Below are 21,095 nucleotides of genomic sequence, written 5' to 3'. Positions count from 1 at the left end.
CCTAGAGAGCTCGTGGGGCTACTGAGGTCCAAGGTCAAAGTTCAGAATCTAGGCAGGGTGCTTACTTAGCTCTAAGTAATCAAAATATTAGTTGCCCACAAGTCCCACTCAGGGACTGTAGTTCTAAGGTTCCTCTGTCCATGGAATTCTCCAGGCAAGAACACTGGAGTGGGTAGCCATTTCCTTCTCCAGGGGAACATCCTGACCCAGGATCAAAGCCTGATCTCCTGCATCTCCAGGCAGATTCTTGACCATCTGAGCCACCAGGGAAGTCCTTCTAAGTTCCTAAGTTATAACCTAACCCAACAAATGTTCTTGAAAATTGAGGAACTAACTGTAATCACTATGCAGTTAAAATCCATTACCCATATCACTCTGACAACCATTCTGTTCTGATTAATGAGGAAACTAAGGCATGAAGACCCTCTAATACTCTCCATCTGTTTCTACCTGCTGCTGCTGCTGCTAAGTCGCTTCAGTCATGTCCAACTCTGTGTGACCCCATAGACGGCAGCCCACCAGGCTTCCCAGTCCCTGGGATTCTCCAGGCAAGAACACTGGAGTGGGGTGCCATTTCCTTCTCCAATGCCTGAAAGTGAAAAGTGAAAGTGAAGTCGCTCAGTCATGTCCGACTCTAAGCAAACCCATGGACCGTAGCCTACCAGGCTCCTCCGTCCATGGGATTTTCCAGGCAAGAGTACTGGAGTGGGGTGCCATTGCCTTCTCCAGTTTCTACCTGAGTACCCAACAAAGGCAAAGGACAACGAACAGAGCATCTCGGAGCATTCCAAAACTAACCTAAAGTAGACCTCAAGGGAATTTCATCATCATCATCACCACCATCATCACCATCATTTTGCGCTTGGGTTTTGAGAATGTACATCCATCTAAATATAAGTTAGATGGACCATGTTCATCTTGTGGCTTCCTATGCCCCCTGCTCCTTTTTTTTTTTTTTTCCCCATCTTTATTGAGGTATAATTGACAATTAAAATTTTATATATTTAAAGTACACAACACAATAATTTGATACACATATATATCATGAAGGACTTGATACTGGTGACTCAGCAGTAAAGAATCTGCCAGGAATGCAGGAGCCACAGGAAAGGTGGGTTCAATCCCCGGGTCCAAAAGATCTCCTGGAGGAGAAAATGGCAACCCACTCCAGTATTCTTATCTGGAGAATCTCATGGATAGAGGACCCTGATGGGCTACAGTCCATGAGATTGCAGAGAGTCAGGAACAACTGAAGCAACTTAGCATGCATGCATATATCATGAAATGATTCCAATACCAAGTTGGACACATCTTTCACCTTATATAGTTACTTTGTGTTTGTGCATGTGAGAATGCTTTATATCTACTTACTTAGCAAATTCCAAGTACATGATGAAGTATTATTAACTTTATCCACCATTCTAGACATTAAATCATCAGACTCTGTATTCACTCTATAACTGAAGGTGCGTACCCACCTCTCCCCATTTCCACCAGCCTCTGGCAACCACCATTCTACTCTTTGTTTCTGCAGATCATTAAGTTTTTGAGGGCAGGATTAAATAATTTGCCCCTAGACTTGGAACAATTGTTTAAGTGATAGCTCAATCATACTCTGATGATTCTAGATTCAAAACCAGGTGAGGACCACACTACTCATAAATCTACCACCTCCAGGGACTCAAAACTTAAGCCCTGGGTCCATGAATGACAGATGCCATGACTGTTGTTCAGTCGCTAAGTGTGTCCAAATCTTTGCAACCCTATGAACTGTATCATACCAGGCTTCCCTGTCTTTCACTATCTCCCAGTGTTAGCTCTAATTCATGTCCATTGACTCAATGATGCTATCTAACCACCTCATCCTTTTGCCTTCAATCTTTCCCAGCATCAGTGTATTTTCCAATGAGATAGCTCTTCACACCCAAAGAAGGAAATGGCAACCCACTCCAGTGTTCTTGCCTGGAGAATCCCAGGGACTGCGGAGCCTGGTGGGCTGCCATCTATGGCGTCGCACAGAGTCAGACACGACTGCAGTGACTTAGCAGCAGCAGCAACAGCTCTTCACATCACATGGCCACAGTATTGGAGCTTCAGCATCAGTCCTTCCAATGAATATTCAGGGTTGATTTCCTTCAGAATTGACTCAGAATTCCTTCAGAATTGCAAGGTTTGATCTTGCACTCAGCATCACAATTGGAAAGCATAAGTTCTTTGGTGCTCAGCCTGCTTTATGGTCCAACTCTCATATGCCATAACTGGCTAGGTCCAAATTCAGGCCAAACCACAAGGTAAATGTATGATGTTTTTCACCCCAGACCTCTCTGTCACCTGCCTTCATCCTCTCACACGGTTATATTGTCAGTAACTGGATGTCTGGGGTACCAAAAAACAAAAGTGAACTAAAAATCCTTGATTTCAGCCTTTGATGATTTCTGTGCTGTCAATAAATTCACCATGGCTGATTTTCAGACCTAATGTCACTAAACGTAGGGATGAGCAGAGATATCCATAATCAGCTCTTGCATGCAGATGTGAGCCTTTCTAGCATTTTCATCTACCCATGCTTTGCTTGCTATCTACTGCATTTTCTAGTTCTCAATGAGCTAGGAAACTCTATTATGGTTTCTTTACAATAATACAATGACTTTCATTTATTTAAGAGTGATTACAAGTCAGACTTCTTCTATAACTCCACCTACTTTACATATTTAACTCTCATGATGAAGCTTGGACATAGGAAATAATTTTACCCCCACTTTATGGGTGAGGAAACTAAGGCAGTGGGCGACTAAGCACCAAGGCCCCTCTGAGACCAACCTAAACTGGACTCTACAGGAAGGATCTTGTCATATAACCTTTGCAAATCTCTGCAAGTAATGCTAATGTGTAGTCAGGGTCAAAAATCACTAATCTAGAAAATAAAACAAGGAATCCTTGCTACTGGGAAAAAAGTACAATTTTCCAACTGAATGTGGCTAACTGGCTTCCCTGGTAGCTCAGCTGGTAAAGAATCTGCCTACAGTGCAGGAGACCTGGGTTTGATCCCTGGGTCGGGAAGATTCCCTGGAGAAGGAAATGGCAACCCACTCCAGTATTCTTGCCTGGAGAATCCCATGGACAGAGGAGCCTGGCAGGCTACAGTCCATGGGGTCACAAGAATCAGACACAACTTAGTAACTAAACCACTACCAACTGTATGTTAGGTCTCAGATAAAGCTCAATTCATACTTCTACTTGGCTCTGTAGACATGCAACATACATTAAAAAAGAAAGGAAAAAAAAAACTTTGTTAGGATGTGGATCATCTTTAGGATATGATAGTTTTTTTTTTTTTTTTACAAAAAAATATATTCTGAATAACCTATCTCAATAAATAAAGGTAGCAGTACATTTTGACATGACTAGCTTTTACTTTGAATACTGTCATATTGTTATTTACTTACTTTGCTTAATTTGGGGTCACCAGATAAAATAGTGAACTTATTTAAAAAAAAAAAAAACTATTTGTGGTTTATCTGAAATGCAAACATGACTGAGTGTTCTGTGCTTTTATTTATTAATCTGGCCTTCCTTAGTGTGCTCATTTCGTGTCCTACTCATTTTGACCCCATGGATAGGAGCCTGGCAGAGCCTTCCCAGGCAAGAATATTGGAGCAGGTTGCCATTTCCTCCTTCAGTGGATCTTCCTGGCCCAGGGATTGAACCCACATCTCTTGGGTCTTGCATTGGCAGGTGGATTCTTAATCTGGCAACCCCAACTTAATTCGAAGCCAGAAATTTCATGCTTTGAATCAAATTTTTACACAGAACCATCTTCCATCCTTACCTCTCCCCATCCAAATATTATTATTATTCTTCCTTCAAATTTAGCCTAATGAGCATGCCAGTAAGATACATGGCTTAACTATTTGTACCACATTATCCCCAATGATTTTGAGCTTTAATGTTAATTTATAATTTACTACTATGAAAGTCAAGAAGCTGTCTTAAGCAACTGAACACAGCCGGAAACCATAAATGAAAATAGGCATGAGCTCATGAACAAATTGAAAATGTCTGTATATGGCAAAAACAAAACACCACCACCACCACCAAAGTTTGAAAGACAAATGGAAAATGGGGGAAATAACTGCATTTTAAAATGAGGAAACCAAAAATAAACAAAGGAACAACACTCCAATTAAAACATGAACAAAGGATGTGAAATTGAAATCACAGAGAAAAAATGCTACTATCCAAGAAATATTAAAATGTAGGTTTAAATTCAGAACTAAACAAAGAAATACAAAATGAAACACTGAGATATCAAAATTTACCTATTAGATAAGCACAGGTTAAAAATTGTGGCAAAACTTACTATTGGTAAGATCTCTGGCGAAACAGTCTTTCTTAACTAGAATTAGAAATTTAAACCGGGGTTTCCCTTACCACTTGGTACAGTGTTAAGAATCTGCCTTGCAATGCAGGGGACACTAGTTTGATCCCTGGTTCGGAAAGATCCCACATGCCACATAACAACTGAGCCCGAGGGCTGCAACTACAAAAAGCCATGCACTCTAGAGTCCTGTGCTCTGCAACCAGAGAAACCACTGCAATGAGAAGCCAGTGCAACTCAACTAGAGAGGAACCCTCCTGCCCCTGCAATGAGAGAAAACTTGTGCATGCAACAACAAAGACCCCACACAGCCAAAAATCATTTAAAAATATATAAATAAATAATTATTATTATTTAAAGAAATGAAAACTGGAGAAATCTTTTGGGGAGCTGTTAGCAATAGTATCAGAAAAATTAATATACATAAATTGGACTAAAATTCTACTTCTATGAATCTATCCTAGCAGGGTAAGATAAATGCATGAATATATAGGAACAAGAATGCTTACCACAGCACTATTTATTCAAGCAAAACAACTGAACTCCAAGCCCTCAAAAAGAGAAAATCGAATGACTAGCAATAAAGTATCTTAAAATAAATATTCATCAAATATTTTCCATGAGTGGGACTTCTACTTTTTCATAGTTTTCTGAATTGCTTGATTTTTATTTTCTTCTTACAGTGAATATGTAATTCAGAAAAAAATAAAATGAACCCATTTGTCATTTGGGAGACAGTGATACAGAAAAAAGTAGAGCAAGGTCAGTTATCTTTGGATAATTCTGGAACATAATGTATTCAATATAAATTGATAAAAAGTGATCGTCAAAAGATAACAGAGATTTTTGGTAAAATCTCTACCGTTTTACTGCAAGCATGCTAAACCCCTCCCAATCCTGATATTGTGATTTATAACACCTGCTGAGCTGCAGTGCTAATGACTGCCACATGGATGGTGCCCTTTGCCTCTGAGGCACCTGGAGCCTAGGACATTGGGTATTATTTTAGATTTCAGAAGTTTCAACCCACCAATAACTTAAGAAGTAGTCAAAAAGTACAAAAAAGAAGTAATGCAGAGGTGGAGGGGAGGTGACACATATATTCTTATGGCTGATTCACATTGTTGTATGGCAGAAACCAACACAGCATTGTAAAGCAATCATCCGCCAATTAAAAATATTTTTTTTTAAGTAAGGCATAAAAGCAACTTATTTTGGATTTCTGTGGTGGTTCAGTGTTTAAGACTTTGCCTTCCAATGCAGAGTCCAAATTCAATCCCTGATTGGATAGCTAAAATCCCACATGCCACACAATACAGCCAAAATATAAAAATTTTAAAAGTATTTTTTAAAAAGAAAAAAAAAAAGGTAAAATAGATAGCCAACAGGAATTTGCTGTATCGCTCAGGAAACTCAAACAGGTGCTCTGCATCAACCTAGAGGGGTGGGATGGGGAGGGAGATGGGAGGGAGGTTCAAAAGGGAGGGGATATATGTATACCTATGGCTCATTCATGTTGAGGTTGGATAGAAAACAACAAAATTCTGTAAAGCAATTATCCTTCAATAAAACAATAAATTTTTTAAAAAGAAACTTATTTTAACAGTTGTACAAAGTTCATGAGAAAAGGGTGACAAATAATGGGAAGATAATCATTTGTCTGTTGCCACAAACCCTGGCCCTGCCTGAGGTTGAAATGTTCCTAGGATGACTTGTATATATTAACAGAATATTTTTGGGAAATTTAAATATTTCAGCTTCTGTCTAAAACTGTCTTATCTGAACTCCATTCTAAGGTTAGAGTACTGGAGACATTAAGGGTCTTTTTCACCCACACCCACCCACATACATTCAGAGAGTCTTAGCTTTTTAATAAACCACTCAATATGTACTGCCAAAATGAGAGAATAACAGACACTGAGGCTCAGAGGGAGCTAACACCTGGGCCACTGCCCTGCTCAGAGGTGTCCCCTTTGGAAGCCTTCTTAGCCCTGCTGAACCAACAAACCCTCAAGCATCAACAGTACCCAGCTGAAAATGACTTAGTGCATAACTGCTAAGTAGCTTCAGTTGTGTCCAACTCTTTACAACCCTATGGACTGTAGCCTGCCAGGCTGCTCTGTCCTTGGAGATTCTCCAAGCAAGAATACTGCAGTGGGCTGCCACACCCTCCTCCAGAGGATCTTCCCTGAGCCAGGGATCAAACTGCATCTCTTCCGTCTCCTGCCTTGGCAGGCAGGTTCCCTACCATTAACGCCACCTGGGAAGCCCAGTTGACTTAGTAGATGCCCTTAAATGGCTTTCCTGTGTTTTCATGGCTATTTGCCTCATCTCCCATTTAGACTGTCAGCTCCTTGGACCTAGACACTGGCAAGTTCTCATCTCAAACCCACTGAGCAAAGTGATCAAGCCAGCAACTCCCAGGCCATGAAGACAGGAACCCTGCCCCCAGAAGGCCACTCCATGTTATTGAATAAGAAAGGGTAGTTGATAAATGTTTCCCCAAAATGCTAGAGAATAGGACTTGTAGTTCAAGACTCTAAATATTATTCTGAGTTGTTGTACTTTCACCTTCACAGGATCATCATGACCCAAAGAATTGAAAACCATGAAACATCATTGCCTTCTGAAGAACAACAAACACCTCTGTCACACATTGACTGTAACCGAATGTGCGTCTTCTTCCTAACAGAGGATGGAACTTCCAGCACCATTGCAGACACAAGGCTCCATCCCCAAGATATACACTTAAAAATTCACTGTTGGTAAGAGCCTAAATATCACTCTCACACAAGAAGGAATTCACATTTCTCAAGCATCTATATTTTCTGAACAATTAAATCAAGAGAACTTCCAGCCAGAAACAACCACATCAGCTAAATAGGTCCCACCTTCTCTCAAGTGCTCTAGTTTTTTGAGAAGGGGCTTCCCTTGTGGCTCAGCTGGTAAAGAATCTGCCTGCAAGGCAGGAGACCTGGGTTCAATCCCTGGGTTGGGAAGATCCCCTGGAGAAGGGAAAGGCTACCCACTCCAGTATTCTGGCCTAGAGAATTCCAAGGGGTCACTTTTACTCATAATTCATAAAAACAAAAATCAAATGTTTCTGTAGAAATACCATTAACAGCTGAATATAGCTAATAACAGTCACTGAAACATGCTTTAAATCTCTTTTTTATTCCTGCTGCTAAGTCGCATCAGTTGTGTTCTACTCTGTGCAACCCCATAGATGGCAGCCCCACCAGGCTCCACAGTCCCTGGGATTCTCCAGGCAAGAACACTAGAATGGGTTGCCATTTCCTTCTCCCATTTTTATTCCTACATAAACACAAATAAGTAAAATACATAAATCAAATTGGGGGCTTCCCAGGAGGCGCATGTGGTAAAGAATCCACCTGTCAATGCAGGAGACACAAAGAGACACATGTTTGATCCCTGGGTCAGGAAGATCCCCTCGAGAAGGGCATAGCAACAAACTCCAATATTCTTGCCTCGGAAAATTTTATGGACAGAGGAGCCTGGCAGGCTACAGTCCATGGGGTTGCAAAGAGTCAGACATAACTAAGCAACTGAGCACTTATATAATTTTTTAAACTTTTTGAAAATATTGAGGCAAAACAATTATTTTTACCAAATAAACTACCAAGCCCAAGTGAACTGAAATTATCACTGCTACTTATTGAGAACTTCCCATACACTAGCTTTTGTAGGTACTTTATATCATCCAATCCCAACAGCAAGTCTTTTACAGGTGGGAACTAAGGTTAATTACCTGACTCACTCATTCATTCATCTTATTTAAAAATATTTGAGATACTTATATGTGCCAGGTCCTTCAGTGCTGGGGATTAAATGGCAGGCAGCACCCACTCGGATTCCTCATGGAGCTTAAAATACAGCAAAGGAGACAGTTAATAAACGATCACTCAATTGTTACATGAATGTTTGCAGCAGAGACGGTCAGAAGAACAAGGAGATCTGACCGAGTCAAAAGGTCAGAAAAAAGGTTTTCTAAAAAGAAGACAAGAGAGATTTGAAAGATAAGTCGGAGTTAACACAGCAAAAGGCCAGAAAGTGAAAGGGGAAATTGCATATACAAAAGTAATAGTCATAGTAGCAGAAAGCAGGGGGTGCGGTGGGTGTGACAAAGGTTGGGAAGGAAAAGTGGACAGACTGTAGGACCAGGAAATTGGGTTAAGGACTTGGATCTTTATCCCAGGAAAAATGAAAAGCCAAGTTTGAGCATCAAGGCATCCTGAGGAGATTTGCCCCAAATGGTTGGAATTTTCACAAAGAACCTGAAAGGCAAAAATAGTCCACTATTTGGGGGCTTTCTGGAAGCTATTTTAAAAATGCATTCTTGAAAGTTAGCAAATGCTAACTTCTAAATTTGAAGCTACAGGCTATTTAATTTTAATTATTAATATATTTCGGAAAAGGCAATGGCACCCCGCTCCAGTACTCTTGCCTGGAAAATCCCATGGACGGAGGAGCCTGGTAGATTGCAGTCCATGAGGTCACTAAGAGTGGGACATGACTGAGCGACTTCACTTTCACTTTTCACTTTCATGCATTGGAGAAGGAAATGGCAACCCACTCCAGTGTTCTTGCCTGGAGAATCCCAGGGACAGACGAGCCTGGTAGGAGGCCGTCTATGGGGTCGCACAGAGTTGGACACGACTGACGCGACTTAGCAGCAGCATTAATATATTTAGACTTTTGCCAAATGCATTTTTGAAGGAAAAGACTCATGAGTTTTCTTTTAGCTATAGTCTAGGTCCCCCATGATCAGTCTTTTTGTTAATTTCTTTATTATACAGTTAGAGAATAGATGTTCCCTACAGATTTTCTTTCAAGCACATAAAATTTCCATAAAGATTTATTTTTAAACTTTACAATATTTACTATTCCAGGGGTTAAAAATCATGGCCTTAAAAGACTTATTTCAGTCACTTGCTAATAATTACACAAAACACAATAGTAATTTCTAGGTTAACAGAATGACTCAAGTTTAGTCATTAAAAAAAATCTCAAAACTCTGTATTTAAGAAAATTCAGGTTAATAAAAAAATTTACTTAATTTCATTCATTCATTGGAAAGCACTTACTGAGTGTGAACGTTTGGGAATTTCAAAGTGAGTGTTTTTGGTTTTTTGAAAGAATAATATGGTAAAGAATCTATTTTCAGTTCCAGCCCACTAAGTCCAAGGCAGTCCCAATATATATTCCCTCAGATCCTTGGGGCAGATTAGCCTTTTGAATAGTCACACCCAACACACAGTTTGTATAGAAATGCTGTTTTATACAACCCCACAATATCCTCAAATGATCCACAATTCACTGTAACTTCATAATACTTCCTGTCCAAAGGATCAGGACAGGAAGAAGAAATTGAGTCAGCATGCACCCATCTTCCATTTACCAAATTGAACATTTTTCGACCTGACCTATTAACTGAGATTAATTCAGGGCTGGCTGGCAGCCTGGATGTGATGGCATCTGAATTATAAGAAGGACCATCATGCAATGTGTTTGACATCTTCCTCAGAGAACAAGCTGAACTTCCTATGCCCTTTTGATCACAGGTCCACATAATGGAAAGTATAAAGCCCAAAACTCCTATTTTCAGAGGCTAAAATCTTAGTAATATCCAAATACTCATTTCAATTTGTGGTTTTTACTTTAGCATCTAGGTTAAAAAGATTCCAAAATAAAGGGCATGCGTGTGTGCTAAGTCACTTCAGTCCCATTCAACTCTTTGTGACCCCATGGACTGTAGCCCCCACGCTCCTCTGTCAATGGGGATTCTCCAGTGGGTTGCCATGCCCTCCTCCGGGGTATCTTCCCGACCCAGGGATTGAACCCATGTCTCCTGCAGCTCCTGCACTGCAAGCAGATTCTTTACTGCTGAGCTACCAGGGAAACCCCAAAATAAAGGGACCAAATGTTAAAAACAGAATAAAACATATAAACCTGGGACTATCTGGGGAAAGGCAAAGCAACAATACGATGGTCTCACCAATTAGACTTTCTCTCCAGACATCAGTCTTACAAGGGAAGAAGCCTGACTGTTAGGTCAAGGGATAAATATAAAGGTAATATAATGAGAAAAATCATGTTGACCAGTAGAGAAATTTTGCCTTGTTACAGAAATTCAGTCCATAACTGACTTTTCATAAATTGTAGTAATACAGTTCCTAGAGCTGGCAGGAAGACTGATTAACCTGTAGAAATTGCCAAGTAGATAGATTCAGGTTGACTGTAAGATTTCCGAAAAAAAACCAGACCAACCAGAGCCTCCAGTTCAAGATGAACCCATCACTTCTCTTACCCAAGGATGACTCCAGATCTTTCCCCCAGTCTAGCTAAGGATAAAAGGACATCACCAAAGAAGGTCAGATACAGAGATAAACTCTTCCCAGTCTTCCTAGGGATGTAGATAAGAACTGAGTGTTCTATTTTGAATTTCTATTGTAGCAACTCCCAATTCTCTCCAAGAAGTAACAGATACAGAATTTGAAGATTCAAAGCAATTCAAAAAGTAAAATGACTACAGTCCTGGCTGTCAAATCAAAAGGTCATTATTGCAAAGCCTTTAACTTAGGAAGGTCCCTCCCAAAAGAGTCCATGCATAATTTTATTAAGGCAATTGAGATACTCAATTTTTACTCTTGGAAGCAGTATACACTGTTGTGTATCCTGGGCCATCTTTAAATAGGGATAGATAATTCACCTTGGTTATAAAACTAAAAACTAAATAAAACAATCAATGTTCTTCTTTGTCTCAAAAAACACAGCATATCACTGCAAGATATGGTTGGTTATCAAAACTGGATCTAAACCAGTAAAGCCAAGTGGTTCAGTCAATCTCATAAAAAAAAAAAACTGGAACTAGAGTTGTTTAAAACTACATTCTCCTGTTACTAGGATATAAACCAGAAACTTAGATGAGTGAGTGCAACCTTGGAAATATCTGACTTAACTTGTACAACAGACCTATTGGTAAATAAGCAGCCTACACTGTCGATCTGAGAAGGCGATGGCACCCCACTCCAGTACTCTTGCCTGGAAAATCCCATGGAGGGAGGAGCCTGGTGGGCTGCAGTCCATGGGGTTGCTAAGAATCGGACACCACTGAGCGACTTCACTTTCACTTTTCACCTTCATGCATTGGAGAAGGAAATGGCAACCCACTCCAGTGTTCTTGCCTGGAGAATCCCAGGGACAGGGGAGCCTGGTGGGCTGCTGTCTATGGGGTCTCACAGAGTTGGACACGACTGAAGCGACGCAGCAGCAGCAGCAGCAGCAGCAGCAGCAGCAGCAGCAGCAGCAGCAGCAGCAGCAGCAGCAGCAGCAGCAGCAGCACACTGTCTATGGAAGACTGGGGGAGGCAAAATTCACACCTGTTTATACACTGACTCATTTGAAAAAAACAAACTGAAGGTACTTAGAGTTAATAAAGGACTTTCCAGGTGGCTCAGGGGTAAAGAATCCACCTGCAATGCAGGAGATGCAGGAGACAGGTTTGATTCCTGTGTCAAGAAGATCCCCTGGAGAAGGAAATGGCAACCCACTCCAGTATTCTTGTCTGGAGAACCCCATGGACAGAGGAGCCTGTCAGGCTACAGTCCATACGGTTGAAAAGAGTTGGACACTACAGAAGCGATTGAGTCAGCAAGTGATAGTTAAAAAAAGGAAGTCCAAAGAAATGAACACAAAATTAAAAGGCAGAAATAAGATCCCACTGGTCAATGACTGCGATTAAGAGCACCTGTTACTTTGTGCCTCCAGAGAACTAGAGGTAAGTGTTGGGGTAGCAGGTGTTTCCAAAGATTGGGCATTTTTCAACATCAGTCAAGCAGGAACACCTGTTCACATATTAGGGTTACCTCTCTCGAACTCTCCACAACACATTTGAAAATGGACTCCATTGTGAAGTTTTACATAACATTCTTTCAAAACTCTAAAGTATCTCCCCAAATTAACCCATTATAATTTTGGCACATAACATGAAATCAATTTTAGGACACATTATAATAGCTACACCAAACACTTGACTAGGCGTGCATGCACGCGCGCACACACACACACACACACACACACACAAACATACTTCCTCTTGGGGATCACAACTAAGTAATCTTGGAGGCACAAGATAGTGCTTTATACACCACGTGCGGAAAGTAGCAACAATGAATAATAATTTTAAAAAATAGTAAGGAGTAAATTAGAAAGAACCCAACAGATTCTCATTTTTACATTGCCCTTAAGGTATAGGTTAAATATTTTCCCAGCTTGCAAACCGGATGTTGGGTGAGCTAGATTACACGGAATTCCTTCCAGTTCATTAAAAATAAATTCCTAGATTCTTCCCTATTGGCTCTGTAAACACAGAAGGTGTTCTAAACAGCCAGAAGCTTCTAACTTAAATTCCACTTTATGCTTTGAGCCCCAACAGCGTGTTTTCGCAGAGCTCCTGCAGTGCTGGAAACACAGCCTGACACAAGTATCCCCTAAGCAACAGCCGTCGGGTTTCTTTCACCTGTTCGGCCCGAGACTTGTTGGCCAGACTGAGGCAGCGAGTTCCCGCCAGCCTCGCACACCCTGGCTTTGGCCGCCAACTCCGTCCCCCTCGGGAAAAGCTGGGGTTCTTCGGCACCTGGGCCCCTCATTCGCATTCAAACGGAATGTGTCCGCTGAGAGGGTAGGGAAAGGCACCTGTTGTTGCACTTACATGAAAAACGTCTTTTTATTCTTTGTGAACCGGCCGGACCAAGGTACATTTTGGAAGGCAACCCCGGCTGCTCTCGTGGAGTCGCGTTGAAGAAAGCAACCCCAGCCCCGCGCCGGGCGAGTGGGCGCCCCCTGGTGGCCCGACGGGCCGCGAGCGCAGCGGCGCCTGCGTCCGCTCGGAGGCTCGGAGGACCTGAGGACCCGGGCGTCCGGGGAGCGGCCGGGGCTAGGGGAGGCCCCGTTGTCCCGGGGACGCCGCGGAGCAGGCGGACTTAGCCCGGTCCACCCGCACCCGAGGGGTGGGGGGGACAGGAGGCCAGCGTCCGGAAATAACGCAGGCCACTTCCCCTGCCACCTCTGGTTCCAAACCCGGGGCGAGGAGCCCTAGAGAAACATGGAGAAGGCAGGGGAGAAAGCGTGGCCGGGAACACGCCCGGGACATCCGCAGACGAAGGCTCGGGACAGGGCGGCGAGCGCCAGGGCGGTTGTGAACCGAGGTGGGCTGGAACCAGACCCGGGAAATCTAGCACCACGTTTTCCTAGCAGTTTCAAGAACTCTAACCCCAGGACCGCGAGGTCGCAGGTGCTACCTGGGAGTTCTGACCGTACTTCCCTGTAAAGTAAAATCATTCTGTAAATCATTCTGAATCCAATATTAAGAGTGTGTTGGGGGGGGTGTTAATTTCCCATTGGTGCTCCCACGTTCCTGCACGTTTCTTTGTAAACGATCGGCAGTTAGAGCAGTGCATATGTATGCATTTCCTATCTTTACATTTCTTTTTGTAAGTGGGAAAATAGATCACCTTCAAAATGGACAACAGAATCTTATTGGGGAGTGTTCTACGTGACAAGGAGAGTCGGAAATGAAAGATGATTCTTCTAGTTGAGGAGGAAATCTGCAGTGGAACAGCGAGCCCCTCCCATTTCAGAAGCCCGTGATGTGGCCCTTAGTTATCGTGTACGTGTGTAGGATTGAGTTAACTAAAATTTTTAAAGGCCTAGACTGTAGCATTTCCATCAGCAATTGCGTGAAACAAAACGGTAAGAAAGATCTTCACAAATCTTCCATCTGTACCTCACTCCCTCTGTTAGAACATCTAATATTAAACCGAAAAGCTACAATTGACACCATCAAAAGCAAATCCCGGCCAGAGCAGAAGGTACTTGAAACCCAAATCTGCATTCCGCCCCTCTCGTACGCCGCTCGGAGGTGGGGGAGGCGGTTTGTCCCGGTGCCTGGTGTATAATCGGGTTAATCCAGTAGACAAAGGATAAACCAATAGCCCTCCCACCTCACTTCCCGCTCCCCTACCCCTCCCCCTGCTTCTCTCCCCGTCGCCCCCTCGAGGGGGAATAGAAAAGGGGAGAGCCTGTCTTGCAATGGATTCCGAAGAAAGTCTCAAAACCCGCAACTGGTTTTTAGTGCTAACATAGCCTGGCCGGGATTAGTCTAAAACGTTCATTCCCTTCTCCTAGTGGCGGGGAGAAAGTTCCCTAAATCCACCGAGCTCAAGGTTCGTCCTCCTGGCCTCTGGGGAAAACTTTAAGGTCAGTGTTTCCTTGAAACTAGATCAACTGACCCCGCCGTGCCCAGCCCGGCCCCGCGGGCACCGCGCGTGACGGCGGCCCGGGCGGCAGGACCGGCCCGGGTACGCGCGGGGCGGCGCGGTTGCCCTTTTGAATGCCTCCTGCGGCTCGGAGCGCTGGCGGGCGCTGGAGTGTGAGTGAATGTAGCCCCGCGGAGCCAATGAGCTGGGACCGGATGCGATATATCCTCTGGGACAACAACTGCTCTGTTCCGCCTCGGATCCACATGACGCCATTTACTGCTGCCGCGGCCGCCGCAGAGCTCCCTGCCTCCTCCGGAAAGGCGAGGGCGCAGGCCAACGGCGAGCCCCCCCCCGCGGCCGGGCCCCAGACCCTCCTCCTTCTCCTCCTCCTCCTCCTCTTTCGCACCCACCGCCCCCGCCTCGGCCTCGCCGCCGCGCCTCCACAACGCCCAGTCTGCACCGCCGAGAGCTGCGCGCCGCAGCGCGAGCGGAGAAGAGGGGCCGGCGGAGCGCGCAGCGCCCAGGCCCCCGCGCCCGCCCGGCCCGGCTCGGCCCGTCCCGCCGCCCCGCGCGCCCCCGCGCCGCCTCCGCTCGGACGCGGCCGTGGCTGCACGACTTGGCCATCTGGCTTTTAGGTCCTCGCGAAGGCCGTTTTCTTTTCTCAATTCGCTCATCTGGGAGAGGAGACTCGCCGTTGGCGCTTCGGCCTCCAGTTCATTGAGAAAAAAGGGGGGAAAAAAAAAAATACTCCGCGTGCGCTTCTAGAAGGGGGGTCGCCTCCAGCCCCGAACTCCAGAGTGTTCTTCGGCTAGGACTTGGCTCCGGATTTTTTTCCTCTCCTTTTCTCGTCCAGCCAATCGCTCAGAAGTTAGACTGAAGCAGAGTTTGGAAGGAAGGAGAGGCAAAAAGTTTGCATCAGGGCTGGATTTATTTGCACATCTCGGAAAGAAGAGAATCCAACGGAGAGGGGTTGGTGCAAAGCCGCGATCACGGTGAGGCGCGTTTGGCCGGCTCTTCCCTTCCTGGCGCCGCGGCCGGCGCGTTGTGGGCAACATGGAGTAGGTGCAGCCGGACCGGCAGTGGGGTCCGGCTCTCCTCGGGCCTCCCTTTCTCTCCCCCGCAGGTTTTCCGTGGGGAGCCCAGGAACTGCCCGCGGATCAGCCTTGCCCCGGCCTCGGCCTTCCTCGGCGGCGCGAGGGTGGGGGGGCGGTTGCAGCGCGCGCGGGGTGCCGTGTCCCCGGCCCCACGACCCAGCGCACCGGCGCTGGGGGTCTCCGGGTGGCGGCCGGCTCACGGCGGCGCACTGGCCGCGAACTGGGCGCCGAGAGCGGGAGAGGCAGGGAACCACTTTGTGTTTTCCAGGGCGCCGCTGAAGGCGCCCGCACTTCGAACCTGTTCTCTCCGGGGAAGGCAGGTCCCGGGAAAGGCAGTCCCGAGGCAGGGGCGCCGGGGTACCGAGGGAGTGCGGGTCGCTGCCTCGCGGGTGGAAAAAAAGAGGACAGGGTGGCGAGTGGAGGGCGCCCCCGCCTCAGCTCGGCGTGGACTGCGGCGAGCACGCAGAGGGTGGGAGCGTCGCCCTGCCTGGCGCCGCGTCTCCGCGGTTCGGAAGTGCAGCTTTCTCTTTTTTCCGTTCGCCGCGGTCGGCCTGGGTCACGCTTTTTTTTTTTTTTTTTTTTGGACGATTGGGCTGACCCAGCACAGGAAGAAAGTCATCAAGCGGTCGCGATCGTTTTCCATTACCTGAAAATAGGTGGCAAAAGAGACTAGGTTTGGGTTTTTTTTTTTTTTACTTTACTTTGATGGACTGATCCACTTTTTTTGTGTGGTTGCTGCTGTTTTTTTAATTCGGAACCTTGTGCGTTTTTACAATGCGGTTTCTGTGTCGGATTGCCCCACCCTTGTGCTGAAGTCCTTTCTCCCTCATCCTTAGTCTGATCACACACAGTTCTTAATGGGGGGTTTAAAAGTGGTGGTGGTGGAGGGGGGGTGTTGACGAGGGAGCATGGGGCGGGGGTGGGGTGGTGCTGCGAAGGGGAAGAGGGATCAGAGGAAATAACTTTAGCAAACCTCCTTACCCCCCAAAAGATGCTACTTTGCACTGCAAGCATAGCGGCAAGTGTCCAGCTTAGGGACCTGGGTCTTGCATGCTCGGCGTAAGGCGCTGGAAAATGTTCTTAATTTTTAAAGCAATTTTTCTGAGACTTGAATACATATCTGCATACAGATGTATATTTTTAATATACAGGCGCGTGCACATTGCAGGCATTGCCCCTCAGGTCAGCGCAGGGTGGCGTCGCCGAGTGTGCCAGGGTTAGATGACCCGGCTCTGTGTCTCAGGCAGGACTTTCTTCCTCGCGGAGTCGGGGCTGGAAACCAGTGCCCTGCGTTCGAGGGCCTTGGCCGGAACGTCCTGCGATGGGCTGTGTGACCTCCGCCTGAGGGTGAAGCGGCTCCCTCTTGGACCTGGGAGCCAGTTCTTCGGGGTGGGAGAGATTTCTATCTGGAAAGGCAGGGAGGGGTTCCTCCAGCGTTCCAGGGCATGTTCCTTTGCTAGGCACCCCCGCCCCTTCCCCCACCCCCGCCCCCGCCTGTCTGTCCGTCCCGGGCTTGTGCGCAGGGGGCCAGCTTGGCCGCTGGGCTGCGTCTGTCCTCCCGGAGAAAAGTCCCTCGGGGCTCCGACAGAGTCCCACCTGCTGGGGACGGCGTTGGAGCGCAGATAGAGCCGATAAACTAAGAACAGCGCTGTCTTGTCTGCCTTTCTGTTGGAGCTGAGATCCGGTTTCCAACTCTGCCTTTTTCCGAATTGGAAGGCGTGTGTCACCTGCCTGTGTCTGTTTTCTAAAAAATCAGACTGGATGAAGGTCCACTTTTGCGCGTTTTTGGTCATTGTAGACTGGGTTGACAAAGAGGATGGTCGTTTTGAAATTTAACAGAGGGATGGCAATTTAAGCGGTTGCTTGTCAGGATTGATAGATTTGCGATGTGACACTTGAATTTTTAAATCACTTCCTGTTATCACCAATCAGTGTATGTTTTCAATTATTAGGTTTTGGGAAATGGGCAAAAGCAGTTAAGATTTTGACGTGATTCATTTCTAAAACAGGGAAAACGGGTCTTTTAGCTGCAGAATTTAAGATTTTCTCCGAGGCTTTCAGGTTGTAAAATATGTGATTCTCAAGTTGTTGGGAAGTTGAAAAAAAGTTCCTCTCTTTTGTTGCTGGAGGTGTAAGTTTGCTCTATTGTATTCCTGGCACCTAACAGGATTTAAATTGATGTATTTTCAATTCTATAACTTTGTGCTACTATATAGTTAATGATAATGCATGATTGTTGTATAAACTGTATATTCCTGGGGAAGAGAAGTATTTACCCTTTTTTTGCATGTCATTTCATCCTATGGGATTTTGTAAAGTCACAGAATAGTTCAAGCTGTTTAATGTAAAAGCAGATGTAAAGTAGGAACCAAGAATTTCTAGGCTGTATCTATTGAAGTTCCAGGCAAAAATGACCATGATAAGTTGAAACCTATTTCACAATTTGAAAAGGTATTCAGCTTTTGAAAATGTCAGTATGAGTTATGTTCCAAGAGTACTTTCCTGCAGTTTTTATAGGGAACCTGAACCTTGCAGATTTTTTGCTTATACGAGTAAGGAATCCTTACTCATGTGATTGAAGCAGAGATCAGTTTGGTGTCACTACACTTCACAGGATTAAAGAACAGTGGATACCTAGCTGTAATTTTTACTTTTGGGTACAGGCGTGGATAAGACAGCTGTCCTAATATGTTCCACAGCCACTCCATTTTCAAAGTCTGTTTCTCCAGAGGATGTGGGGAGTGAAGAGTTAAGCCAGGTGGGTGGAGAGTGGGTAGTATTCTGGAGTGTAAACCGTCTCCTTCCTCTTGGTTTCCGCAGGAATTCAGATGTGTTCTCAGCCTGCTGGAGTGACTACACTTCCCAGACCTGATGGAGGCCAGAGCTCAGAGTGGCAGCGGGTCACAGCCATTGCTGCAGGCACCCCGTGACAGTGGCCGGCAGCGTGGGGAGCCCGACCCCAGGGACGCCCTCCCCCAGCAGGTACACGTGCTGTCTCTGGATCAGATCAGGGCCATCCGGAACACGAATGAGTACACGGAGGGGCCCACTGTGCTCCCCAGAGCTGGGCTCAAGCCTGCTCCTCGCCCCACGGCCCAGCACAAACATGAAAGACTCCACGGGCTGCCCGAGCCCCGCCAGCCCTCCCGGCCCCAGCACCCGCCGGCCCACCCTTCAGCCAGGGCCTCTCTAGCCCGGTCCATCAGCACAGTCAGCTCCGGCTCTCGCAGCAGCACGAGGACAAGTACTAGCAGCAGTTCCTCCGAACAGAGGCTCCTAGGATCCTCCTTCTCCTCGGGGCCTCTGGCAGACAGGATCATCCGAGTGCAGCCCAAATCGGAGCTCAAGCCAGGTGAGCTGAAGCCACTGAGCAAGGAAGATGTAGGGCTGCACGCCTACAAGTGTGAGGACTGCGGCAAGTGCAAGTGCAAGGAGTGCACCTACCCGAGGCCTCTGCCGTCAGACTGGATCTGCGACAAGCAGTGCCTTTGCTCGGCCCAGAACGTGATCGACTACGGGACCTGCGTGTGCTGTGTGAAGGGTCTCTTCTATCACTGTTCCAACGACGACGAGGACAACTGTGCGGACAACCCGTGCTCTTGTAGCCAGTCTCACTGTTGTACACGTTGGTCAGCCATGGGCGTCATGTCCCTCTTTCTGCCTTGCTTATGGTGTTACCTGCCAGCCAAGGGTTGCCTTAAATTGTGCCAGGGGTGTTATGACCGGGTGAACAGGCCTGGGTGCCGTTGTAAAAATTCAAACACAGTTTGCTGCAAAGTTCCCACTGTCCCACCCAGGAACTTTGAAAAACCAACATAGCATCATGAATCAGGAAGATTGCAGTCATAAGGATTATTTCCCTCTGCCCCTCCTTTTTTTTTTTTTAAATACACACATATGCAACCAACTAAACAGCTAGAATCTTGGCACTGTTGATAGAGGGTTGGGATATCCTGTGCTGTTTGCAGTGAAATGCTTTTTTCATCCATGTGCCATTTTAATTGATATGCTTGTTAGAACTCAGCTAGTGGAGCTCAGAGTATGGGATACAGACATTGGTGACCTACATGTTGCATAAGCTAAAGCAATAGACACTCTAGGTGAAGTTTTTGTTTGTGAATAGTACTTGCAAAATTTGTAAATTAGCAGATGACTGCCCCTCTCCCTTCCCCCACCCCCGTTGTTTTCTCCAGAGATAATGTGCTATATTTTTGTATATACAATAATATTTGCAACTGTGAAAAACAAGTTGTGCCGTACTATACGGCACATTCACAAAATATTATACTAATATGTTGTACATTCGGAAGAATGTGAATCAATCAGTATGTTTTTAGATTGTATTTTGCCTTACAGAAAGCCTTTATTGTAAGACTCTGATTTCCCTTTGGACTTCATGTATATTGTACAGTTACAGTAAAATTCAACCTTTATTTTCTAATTTTTTTCAACATATTGTTTAGTGTAAAGAATATTTATTTGAAGTTTTATTATTTTATAAAGAAGAATATTTATTTTAAGAGGCATCTTACAGATTTTGCCCCTTTTATGAGGATGTGATAGTTGCTGCCAATGAGGGGTTACAGATGCATATGTTCAATATAAAATAGAAAATATATTAACGTTTGAAATTAAACTGAGCTGTATTGTCTTATTTTACATTTTCTTTGGTTTTTTTTTTTTTGAAGTGAAAAACCATTTTAGAAATAGTATTTCAGTGACATATACTTTCACTTATCTTATGCTTGCTGCTTTAAAGTGGAGATTTGGTGATTTTCAGGGATAATTCTAGCAATCAGGAGAAATAATTGAGCACTTGACTCACTTAACGGTATTAATCATAGGAGGGCTCATTTTGGCTCCTGTTGTTTTGCTGATTTGCAGACTAGCCTTTGTTTTGCAGGTTTAAAAAAAAATCTTAAGGAATTCATTCAGGAGACTTACCTAAAAGATGAACCATTAGACTTTTTTTTTTATATAAAGTTATTAAGAATGAATGTCAAGGCTGATTTAAGACCAGAGAAATGAATCTGGTTCAACATTTATTGACTGGTCTCTATGTGTCAGGCATGCAGTAAACACAGATCAATGCTTACAATTGAGGCAAAATGTTTTCTTGACTTAACTGGCCGTGTTTTTCCTAGTCTCTGGTTTTAGACTGTTGGGCTTATCGCCATGATACAAGAAAAAGACATGGAAAATATAACTTGTTTTGATTCAGGTACTGGGTATCAAGGAATTTCATCCTATATTGGCCTAATAATTCAGGCCCAAGCAGCCCCAACTTAGCTGTTTGAGAGGCCAACTTGAGAGTCCCTGTCTTAGTTGTTTAATCAGATTATC

At 45.0% G+C, this 21,095-nt stretch overlaps 2 protein-coding genes across 6 annotated transcripts in view; one reads left to right on the top strand and one right to left on the bottom strand.

Moving 5' to 3' along the window:
• LOC138990213 (uncharacterized) overlaps positions 1 to 15,332 on the bottom strand; it is a 181,726-nt gene extending 166,394 nt beyond the window's left edge. For all 5 annotated transcript variants that reach the window (XM_070380648.1, XM_070380649.1, XM_070380652.1 and 2 more), the window contains exon 1: positions 13,110 to 15,332. In XM_070380648.1, the coding sequence (XP_070236749.1) occupies positions 14,658 to 15,332 (675 nt within the window). In that variant the 3' untranslated portion in view covers positions 13,110 to 14,657. The remainder of the gene's footprint in view (positions 1 to 13,109) is intronic.
• SPRY2 (sprouty RTK signaling antagonist 2) lies at positions 15,100 to 20,411 on the top strand. Its single transcript, XM_005906803.3, has 2 exons — positions 15,100 to 15,650; positions 18,573 to 20,411. The coding sequence occupies exon 2, from the start codon at positions 18,624 to 18,626 to the stop codon at positions 19,569 to 19,571; it is 948 nt and encodes a 315-aa protein (XP_005906865.1). The 5' UTR covers positions 15,100 to 15,650; positions 18,573 to 18,623; the 3' UTR covers positions 19,572 to 20,411.
• The last annotated feature ends 684 nt before the right edge of the window (positions 20,412 to 21,095 follow it).

This window comes from Bos mutus, chromosome 12, assembly GCF_027580195.1.
Source record: "Bos mutus isolate GX-2022 chromosome 12, NWIPB_WYAK_1.1, whole genome shotgun sequence".
Taxonomy (NCBI): Eukaryota; Metazoa; Chordata; class Mammalia; order Artiodactyla; family Bovidae; genus Bos; species Bos mutus.
This window is presented reverse-complemented; position numbering and strand designations above follow the sequence as displayed.

What these genes read in the sequence shown, in the direction of transcription:
- SPRY2 (XM_005906803.3), top strand. Translation starts at nt 18,624, where the DNA reads ATGGAGGCCAGAGCTCAGAGTGGCAGCGGGTCACAGCCATTGCTGCAG.